The sequence below is a fragment of the Amblyomma americanum genome, chromosome 1, assembly GCF_052857255.1.
Source record: "Amblyomma americanum isolate KBUSLIRL-KWMA chromosome 1, ASM5285725v1, whole genome shotgun sequence".
In the NCBI taxonomy this organism is placed as follows: Eukaryota; Metazoa; Arthropoda; class Arachnida; order Ixodida; family Ixodidae; genus Amblyomma; species Amblyomma americanum.
The window spans coordinates 13,210,669-13,221,474 of NC_135497.1; the positions used below are offsets into that span (position 1 = coordinate 13,210,669).

At 46.9% G+C, this 10,806-nt stretch overlaps 1 protein-coding gene across 3 annotated transcripts; it reads left to right on the forward strand.

Annotated features, from left to right (window-relative positions):
* The first annotated feature begins 346 nt into the window (after positions 1 to 346).
* On the forward strand, positions 347 to 1,860 carry LOC144130584 (uncharacterized). Of its 3 annotated transcripts, none has more exons than XM_077664423.1 (3): positions 347 to 716; positions 788 to 958; positions 1,114 to 1,860. In XM_077664423.1, the coding sequence occupies exons 2-3, from the start codon at positions 920 to 922 to the stop codon at positions 1,369 to 1,371; spliced, it is 297 nt and encodes a 98-aa protein (XP_077520549.1). In that variant the 5' UTR covers positions 347 to 716; positions 788 to 919; the 3' UTR covers positions 1,372 to 1,860. The 3 variants fall into 3 exon arrangements, with proteins under 3 accessions (XP_077520549.1, XP_077520550.1, XP_077520548.1); XM_077664424.1 differs by having other exon boundaries at positions 809 to 958; XM_077664422.1 differs by having other exon boundaries at positions 347 to 958.
* Positions 1,861 to 10,806: the final 8,946 nt, after the last annotated feature.

Sequence of the window (10,806 nt, forward strand, 5' to 3'; positions counted from 1 at the left end):
TGCACTTGACATTCATCAGCCGTGTGGCGTGCTCAGGGGAGAGTGAGGGCGTAGGGTGCCTCGATACCAGCGCCGCCGGAGTGGAAACAACTTCAGCGGCGCCGCCATATTGAATCATACGGGATCAGCGGCGCTAGCGTTTGTAACGGCGCCGTTCATGCTCTCGCCGCGCTTCAAAGTGCTTTAACTTGAACGGCCTTTTGCAGCGAGAACTACACTGGGCTACCAGTCGAGCATTTTGCGGTACATGGGAGAGGAAAGTTGTGATTCAATATGGCAGCGTCGCTTAAGTTGTCTCCACCCGGCGCTGGCATCGAGGCACCCTAGCCCGACGTAGGGAGAAGCGTTTCGGTGCAGGTGGGCTGGAAACGCTGATTGGTCGATGGGATGCGCTTCTCCGTGACGTTTTTCTGCTTCTCCCTCGTTCTCAACCGGACGTGGGTTCGCCGCGCCTCTCTCGGCCTGTCCCTAGAGTGCCTAGGGAATCGCTAGGGCCGGCTGGCCGGCCGCCGGGCGTGCGTGGTCTGCGGGCATTCTCTTCGTGAGCGTAGGCGGCGGCGCGCGCGTTTCGGAAGCTGTCCAGGTATGGCTTTTTTTTTTTGCGTGGTGCGCTCGTCGGCGCAGCCAGCTGAAATTTCTGTACAGTTCTTGCTTCCACGACATTGCGATGACCCCCAAAAGGCGCTGACCCGCGAGAAATCGCCAGCGACATAAAGGTACGCATTTTATCTCAAATTTCGCTTCATGAAGTGCTGTACCGCTTACCTACATGCCTTGCGCATTCCAGGACCTCGTTTTCCTGCTGCAGGAGCACGTCGTGCTGGTGTTCAAAATTTTGCAACTCCATTACGACGACCCACATAAGGTGCGGTTTGAGGACCGCCGGCGTCGCCATCTGAACCGCCGTCTGACAGCCACGATGAAGCGCTTGTCTGGCGTGCACGTTCTCAATCACGAGGTAAGGGTTGAACAACGTTTTCGCAAGTTTTCTCGTGCAGAACTCGCCAAATTGCGGCGCTTGTAACGTAACTTTTTTTGCAGCATCGTTTTTCGCAAGTTTTCTCGTGCAGAACTCGCCAAATTGCGGCGCTTGTAACGTAACTTTTTTTGCAGCATCGTTTCCTGGATGCTTCTGGCGAGCCGATGCTGTCCTTGTTTGCCGCAGACCGGGGCATCGACCAGATGTCAAAGATTATCGTCGCGGCCCTCGTCAAGATCTACGGACCAGGGATAGCGTCGGCTTCAAGGGCAAGACCAGGAGAGGTGTACGTCGTGCACCGGTGTCGTCGGTGCGGAGCCAAAGGGCACAAGACGTACCACTGCTGGGCCTACTGCTCACCGCGCCGCCACGCCGCTGCAGGTCGCGGTTGAAGTGCTCCTGCAAACGGCCCTTTTTAGGGCCACCTCATTGTTTCCTGGCAGATCGCGAGCGTCCCGTTTCGTGCCCGTATTCCCTCTCTGTCGAAATCGACGCCAGACATCAAAATCGCGCGGTGTGAGCTAGTAAATCGCTGGTAGAGACAAAAACTCGTGCTTGTATAGACTTACCCATCTCCAGTGCGCCTTTGTTTATTTCCGTAGGCACTACTCGCGCTTTGTAGAAATCGACGCCAGCCGCGAAATTTTCCATGTTAGACCTCGCTACAGCATTAGCGCAGCGTGCCTTCGTTTCTTTACGTTCTAACTTTTATGCAGCGCACCTTTGTTTGCTCGTTACTTTTGTTCTTTTCAGTCGTTTCCTGAATCCGTCCAAAGAGCCGGGCTAAATGGATGATTATGGAACCACATGGCGATTGCACTGCATACAGCACGACTTTGGTCCCTGTGTTTTTAAATAAAAACATCAGATGTCGAAGGTCATGGTCGTGTCCGAGGATGGCTTCCACAGCTGGGGCCTAACCATAGGGAGCGCACACGCTTTGTCGTCGTTGCCGAGTGGAGAGGCCCAAGATGGCTGGCATCCTTAATAAAGATCCCTTCTCGGGGCCGCTTTAGTGTTTCCTGGCAGATCACGCGCTTTCCACCCTGTGCACATGCTCTCATTTCCAATTAAAAAGGTCCTTTAATAACAAGATGTTGCATGGTACTTGAACAATAGCGGCTACAATGACAAAGGTGAAGAAGTGCTGGAGTTACACGGAAATAAAAAAGGTTGGGGGTGCCCACATAACAACCTGAAATGGTTTTGGACAGGACTCCTAGTTAATTGCATTTGGAAGAGAAAGACAAGGTTTAATTTTGCAGTGTAAGCTTGCTTCTCTAGAATGAACAGAGAACGTTGCCTCGCACTGTTTGGGCCACCTTCCTTGACCCCATGAAAAAAAAAGATGCCTCTGGGAAACTATTTGCGGAATTTCCGCCCCCCCCCCCGCCCCTCGATTCAGAAGGGGAAGGGGGGGGGGGTGACGGCCTTTTCTTTGTCGGGCTCGGTGCGACGCACGATGGACAAGACGGCGAAAGGAAGGGGGCTGTCAGTGACGCATGTTCCGCGCTCTTCTCATAGCCGGCGTACAAGTCCCTTCGACAGCCTGAAATGCCTTCGGTGGGCATCGTCACGCATGTCGAAAGGATTGTCATGCACGTGCGACCGCCGATAACATTCCTTGCAAGCTTATTCATTGCCGTGAAAATCGGGCGGTGAGCATTTCTGGTGCGAAGTGAAGGAACTTAGTAAGGTCTGCAAGGAAAGACCTTACGCAACTTTACTGGGGCATAGCCGCCTTTCCGAAATTAACCGTGACAAGTGCCTAGCTGTCTTTGGATTCCAGCGAAGTTGCAGCTGTACCTCCGAATCCTCCTCGCCCGTTCCCACGCGGCTTCGCATGCCATGTGCGGTAAAAAGAACAGTTTGCAGAGTTTAAATGGTTCAAGTATGAAGCTATGCAATGAAGCCAATTACAGACTTCTGTACAACAGCTAGAGGAATTTCAAGAGCATGCTGTGTGATGGTAGTCAAAACTAATGCCGTCAACTATTATTTCGTATTTTTTTGACCAAACAGACATGAAATGTCTGAAGATGAATGTGTACCAAACACATCGGTGCATCAGTTAATTGTGATGCGTGAAAAAAATTGTACTAACATATAAATGCCCATATGTCGTCATAATCAGGAATACTGAAGAATTAAGGAAAATAAAAGGTTTTTTTTTGTTCAGGCTCACACACCTGCTACAAACATCTTTATACGCGTACGTAACAATTTATGACTCTGTAAGAAGCATTTTGGGTAAAAAGTACAGTATGGCAGAAAGGAGTCTTTAGGAAATGCACTGTGTAGAAATAGCCATACCAATTTCATGTGATCGTTCGATAAATGTAACAAATACCGTGCAAACAAGCTCGCTGCATAGTATAGTTTTTTTGCAAGTTACTGGTTGCAGACCGCTCTGCAGTCACTGGACTGTGATTGTGTAAGTACTGCATGACAGTGCATGGATTGCACAGCAGTTGCTTGTTCATTTCGTTTACCACCATCATTTGTAAGAAGGGGCCATTGCTCATATACATGTGTTTCTCTGCGAGTGTCGTTCTGCGCAGCGAGCGTTCTTTTGTGCCCGCATGTGTGCTTTCGGTGCGGGAGTGCGTCCTTGGCGGCACCCTCCGTTCTGCGAACGGACCGATGGGCGCCCGCTTCGTTAGCTTATTGGTGTGGTCGTTAGGGCCGCGGGAAATGCCGCCGCTGCCAGAAGTACGAACCGGAGAGCCGTGCGGCGTCTCCTTTCAAGTGGACCCATGCACGTGTGCGCGTGAGAGTGTGTGTGTTTGTGTGTGTGTGCGCTTCCGGTGCACTGCAGGTGCGCGGTAGCCTGCAGCGCTTGGAGGCGACTCAGTCAAGTGACAGACGACAAGGAACCCGTGAGAGTGTGTGTGCGATGCTATTTTAGCTTGTAAATAAGTTTTCGTAAATATACCCTTTTGTATTTCCTTCACATGAGAGTTTAATCGTTTCATTTCTTCAGCGCGTATTTGTAACATTAATTTAATCTTAAGCCTCATTTCAAACACAATGAAACAGGACGTGTAACTTTTTGACATGTTCCTTTTTGGCAGCCTCTAAAAATATTTCCGCATGAATGGAATGGGCTAGCTTAATTGTTTTGCAGCAATATAACCACGGGACTGCTGTAACTTGCAACATTTTCAAATTGTGTGAGTATCACTGCATGTGAGGGGTCACAACCATATCCTAGCTGTTTCTTGAAGGTCCCGTTGCTTTGATGGCAATGCTTGGACAACCATGACCATCTTCCGCATTCATGCGCACAGGGTATGCCCATTACGTGCATGCCTTTCTACCTATTAATGCCTTACAATGCAAACAGACAACAAATAAAAGGAAGAGCACAAGTACAGACAGTGTTTGTAGCCCACACTCTTCTTCTTCACGTCAGTAAATATATATGGCACATACCCACGCGGGGGGATTTGCCAAGGTACAGTGGAGATTGCCAATGAAATATTTGCACGGGGGAAAAAAAAGACGTGAGGCGGCGGCGTAGAAGACTGAATCAGAATAAAAATTGGAAAATTCAATAAAATTTAAGAAATATGAATTACCGAGAATAGAATCAAGCATTTTAGACATGCAACAGAATTTTGTATGCAGCTAACAAGGTGACCGATCAGTCGCACTTATGCGATCATGAAGGTAGCCACAAACACTGCTTAACGGGAATTCCTTGGCGCTCGCACCGAACGAGAGAAGAACTGGAAGAGATAGAGGGAGGCCTAACCTCGAAAGAGGGACCTCCAAATACTGCTTTCCTTGAACTGCGAACCGCCGGCAAGAGACGAGAAAATGACCTATTGTTTCAACTTGCCCACATGAGACACAAAGGTTTGTCGCAGCGAACCCGCATCGGCGCAAGTATAAATTTAAGTGAGGGATTTTGCATCGCAGAAGCGTCACTGACACCTCGCAACGCCTTGATTTACACCACTGGACATTCCATGGGTAATTTAAGTGGTGAAAATCCACGGTATTGAGCAACGGATCACTCAAGCTGGCTGAAATATGTTGGAACCGCTGGAAACGTGAAGTTTCCAACATAATGAGGTGAAGGACAGGAAAGATTACAGGAGCGCTGAGAGCTGACCTTGCCAATAAATCAGCCACCTCGTTAAAATAAACACCCGAATAGGCAGGTACTCAGACCAAGTGGATCTCACGCACTGTGCACGGAACATAAAACCTAAGCGACCAATTCAATAACGATTTTCCGGAATTTTGGAGACTAGAACTGAAAGGCAGTCTGCAAGAATGAGAACTCAAGCTACATGCCTGGGAATTAAGAGAAGAGCCAAAATAACCAAAAAATCTACGAAGAATATAGGAGTATAATCAGGGATACAAACAGAATAGCTCCAAGCCAGATCCTGCGAATATATCCCAATTGTAATGTTTAGTAGCTTCTTCTGAATTTAAAAGTAATGCTACTACTTTGAACTTTAAACTTTGGGGGTTCGAATAATAGCTGATAAATCACAGGGGGACAAAAACTGAATAACGGTAACAGAAACTTTGGCTATATTCAAGAAACATTACAAATGTCTTCCTTCGACGACTCTTCTTCCCGCACTGCCCCGTCCACCCGTTTTCTTCAGCAACTCGTTGCAAGGAGATCAGATCAACTTGAAGCGGAGCTAACAAATTCTGCGTGAACCTAACTTGCGGAAGCTGATAGCGTGGCCAATGCCTCCCATGCCTACTACGGATGGAATCAATACAAAGTCGAAGAAAAAGTATACCGCAGCACACATGATTGGAAGTGAAAGACGAATTTTGTTGATGTTGTTAGCCTATCAAAAGATGGCACATACCTACACTGGGCGATCAGCCAAGAATCCGGTGGCTATTCACCTGTACTCAGTTAAAAAAAAAGAAAGCCGCGCGGGAACGCAATACTGGTGGATGTGCTGAATTTCAGGAACAAACGTATCGTGCAACAAGTAACAAAAATATTCGTGAATCAGATTTTACATTGCATAATGAACCATGACTGCACCAAAGCAATGAGATATAAGTGAAGCATTTCGTTGCTTTCGTGACAGAAATGAGTTATGAGGATTGTTGAATAAAAAAAAGTGATTTTTGATGGCAGCCAGCATGAGCCATTTAAAGTTATAGCTCAACATTAGTCACATCTGATATAGATGACACGCATGCTTTGAAAACAAGATAATGTTTTTCTTTTTTTTATGAGAAATGCACAGGCAGTTTCAAGGCTTGCTTCACAATTTCATTTCTGGCGTATACACAAAGGCATGCCTATAAATTTTTCGTGTGTTACTCCAGAACCAACACTACTTAAGTTGGTAAATCATGTTCATTACCTGGGTGTCATTAATAGCAAACATATACTAATGCTGCTAATCCTATAGAAGAACAAACAGCGGTTTTATGAAGACGTTAAATAATACGTGACACTGCATGTGTCCATCAGGCAATGAACTGTGCGGCAGTTTCAGTTTCTCTTCTCTTATTTTCAGTTTCGGTTGTCTTACTTTCAGTTTCGCTTCTTCAGAGTTTCAGTCACATGCATGTCTCTTGACACCACGTATACGTGACGCAAGAAAAGTAGAGGGGGGGGGGGGGGGTTCGGCGGAAACTTGGCGTCATCATGACATCGGTCGCTCCGGTGTGTCGTTCGATCTTGCATCTACAATACAACAACGTGTCGACGAGGTAAACAGTTACTATGAGTTGCACGGGATCTTACGCCCCCTCGTACATTCCTAGAAACACCGGGCCAGTCACCAGTACCATGGAACCAGTGGAAGGCACTGTTTTCTACCTACTTAGAGGCGTCTGGCCTGAGTTTGCTGCAACCCGGCGCAAAGCCATGCCTTTGCAGTCGCGCGGCGTCGAAGGTCAGCGTCGTTCCGCAATTAACGCCTCCTGCCACGAGCGCAAAATGAAGGAGCAGGGACCTAAATTAATGGCGATTTCCACTGGTCGTGCTGGAGCAGCTTTTCTTGCTCCGCGACGACGAATTCGAGTTCAACTGGTCGACCTGGACCGACCGCGCGAATTCCGCTGGTCGATTGGAGCAACTCCGTTCCAACGGAGCTCACAAGGTTGATACGCCGACCAGTGGCGGATCTGCTCCGAGGCGGTTTGGGGCGCTCTTTTGCGATTCGAGCGCCTCACTTCAGATCCACCAGTGGAATTCGCCATAAGTGAAGTTACGAAAGGCGAAGATACGTTTCAAACCGCGCTCAGCACTTGCAACCGTCTGTCCTCAGCCACGACGGAACGCTACCGCGGTTCAAGATATGTTTACAGAACCCTGGCGAGCCTGTCAGCTGCAGGTTTACATTGCTCAGTTACGCGAACCTGCGTAGAACTGCGACTTCGACAATTCCGTGAACACTGTTGTTCGTGATCAGCTCGTTTCTGGCGTTGCGTCGGACAACTTCATAGGATGAAATTGTTGCTCGAAGGTGCAGGGCGAACCGGGAAAAGGCGATTAATCGCTTGTACGAAGAGGCACTTTTTTTTTAAATTCAGTGGTCACTTTGGCGATGTAAAGTGCGCGAGGCGAAAGCCTTTCTGCGCCCACTGTGGCTGCTTCTTCTAATTTTTATTTAATTATTTTTAATTTTTCGCTTCTGAAACTGCATTGTCACTTAAGTTAATTTTTCCTTTTTATTTTTGTTTCTTTAAAATTGTTATTTATTTTTATTTTTAACGTTTCGTTTTGAGCTATTAATTTACTTCACAAATTAATGTGTAATTACAAACTAATGCGCAATTTCTAATCACCAATTACTTCTTAATTGCTAAGACTATATGGGTTATATCAATTATTATACCATTGATGACGTCATAGTGTGACAGATTTCGCGGACGGATGGATAACGAGAGCCATTAAAGGCTTTCGCTTTAAATGTTTGCATGAAGTCGCCTATAGGCAGCTATTGGCTCTAGATTGCAGTTATTCGTTTCGGGCCCCTGATTATACACCTATATTCGCTGTTCATTTTCTAGGGGTTCAGTTGGCCCTATAGATAAGGTCTCTTGCATCGTTACTGATGTCATTATACTTGCTGACAGCCTTTCTGTCCTGACTCACTCGAAGGCTCGAAGGACGCTCTTCTGGGCCATTCTCTAAGATTTTTCATTCCACTACTTGTTAAAGAAATGCGCTTTCACTGGATACCTGGACACAGCGGCATTGATGCTAACAAGACGGCCGATTTTTTAAACAAAATCTGCGCTTTGTGGGCCTGTGGTACCATTTACTCTAAACACTGTGCATTGACAACAGCTTGCTTCCAATGGTTCCTGCATCTGCATTTTTTCAGTCATGAGCCTCTTCGTGCTGCAGCGGATTTTCAACATTCCCTTGGAGTGTGCTTTGATGCTCCCCTGCTCCACGTGTTTTATAAATACTGTCGAAAATCGTACTCGAATAAAACAACTTCGAATTCATCAATCAACACTATTCACAAATTAACGGCACAGCCATGGGTACAAGGATGGCCCACACCTACGTCAACATCTTCATGCATAGTAATAAGTCTAAATTTTTGAAAGATTGTCCCATTAAGCCCACCCTATACAAACGCTACTTGGATGACATCATTTTAATTTGGACTGACACACCTCGTCCACCCCAACATATCTTTCACTTACACGTGCGCCACACCACAATTAACTTCCTAGATGTTGAGATTTTGGTAAACGAAAGCTCACTCACCACCAGTGTATATAGAAAACCGACGGACCGTCAACAATACGTACACTTCCAAAGCTGCCATCCTCGTCACTCTAAAACAAGCATCCCATACTCTCAGGCACATCGATCTAAAGGAATATGTTCCCAAGATGAAGACTTCGTAAAAAATTCCAAACGCATGCAAGAAGTCCTCATTAAGCAGCGATACCCGTCGCCATTGCCGACGATGCCATTCAAAGGACATCTAAACCCAACCGAGAGCAAATACTGGAGTGACGTTGATACAGCGAGCAAACAGACATCAGGCAAATCTCGTACTTCCCTTCACCAGTAACCCAGCGCCTAACGTACGTAAACAAAATCTTCAAAAAAACATTTCAACATTCTCAAACAAAGCGAGCTAGCGCCTCGCCAAAATTTCACTGCTCTCCCTCATGCAGTCTACAGACGACCGAAAAACATTCGAAACATTCTAATACACTCAGTCACATAAAGAGCCGGTTTTGGGGTGTCGACCTTGTGGAAAAAGTAGATTCCAGGTCTGCAAACACATTACAAACATCAAGCTGTGAAATAAGCACAGCTTCAGGATTCAAATGGAAAATTAATGACAACTCTGATTGGGATTTCTGCAACGTAATATACCTCCTAGGATGCAGTGTGTGCAGTACGCAGTACATTGGGCAGGCCGTTAACTTTATACGAATTCGCTTTAATAACCACCGCGCGCATATTTTATCCCTACCTCCCCTTGTTAAAACACATATATTAATGAGAAAAACGACCCATTTGATGCAATTAAGTTAACAGTCCTACAGGGTGGGTTCCACAACAAAGAGATCTCGAGCAACGCGAGTCGTACTTTATTTACAAACTTAATAACAATTCCTCACGGCAATAATGAAAGTCCGGGTGTATTGATCTCCATCGCCCCTTGCAGAGCCAATGCTGACCTTAGGAATTCCGGCGCGACAAACCTCGGTCGTTTGCCGCCAGCGGCATCTTTTTCAAGCTTCGCTGCCCGTCCGCTTACACAAAGCTCATAATTCATCCCCCACCCCTGTCTTCCCAGTTCGACGTACCACCTTGTCGAGCGGGGTGCAATTGAAGGACCAAGAACCCTTGATGGGCACAAAAGAAAAATACTAGAAAAAGGAGAAAGAAATAAAGAGAAAAAGAAAAACGCTTTGTCCCCTGCCGCCCAGCGAGCTTGCGCGGGAGGCCAGCTCGGGGGAAAAAAGGAAATAACGAGGGGAGGGAGGGCATCCGGGCCCTCAAAGCAACAATGACAGACTTTGGCGGAGTCCCGGAGCAGATAAGAATCATAGATGCATGTGCTGCCCGTGCCGCCGGCCAAAACGAGCAAACAAATAAACAATAAATTCAGACAGGGCAGGAGACGTTCCAGGAGCGTCTTCGGTACGAATAGTGAAGGCGGAATCAGCGGCGCAGTTAGCTTAACTACACACACGTGCACTGTGCATGAAACACACACACAAAAGAAAAAGAAAAAGAAAAAGGCTGGCAAAACATACGAGTTCGCGAAAGTGTCCTGTGGGGGGGGGGGTAAAGGTGAATGGCAGGAGCATTTAATCAAGGGTTCTTGGTTCTTCAATTGCACCCCGCTCGACAAGGTGGTACGTCGAACTGGGAAGACAGGGGTGGGGGATGAATTATGAGCTTTGTGTAAGCGGACGGGCAGCGAAGCTTGAAAAAGATGCCGCTGGCGGCAAACGACCGAGGTTTGACGCGCCGGCACTCCTAAGGTCAGCACTGGCTCTGAAAGGGGCGATGGAGGTCAATAAACCCGGACTTTCATTAATGCCGTGAGCAATTGTTACAAATTTGTAAATAAAGTACGACTCCCGTTGCTCTCTTTGTTGTGGAACCCATCCTGTAGGACTGTGAACTTAATTGCATCAAATGGGTCGTTTTTCTCATTAATATATGTGTTCTGACAAAGGGATGATGGGTAGGAATAAGATATTTACTTATGCAAGAGTGACTAGCTATGCGCAAAAATTTCCGTGTTTCAATTTTCAAAACTGCGAACTTTGACCGCAGCGTCCCGGACAAATAATTCCAACTCCCGACCGCGTTTTTAAATTCATTCTAAACGGGG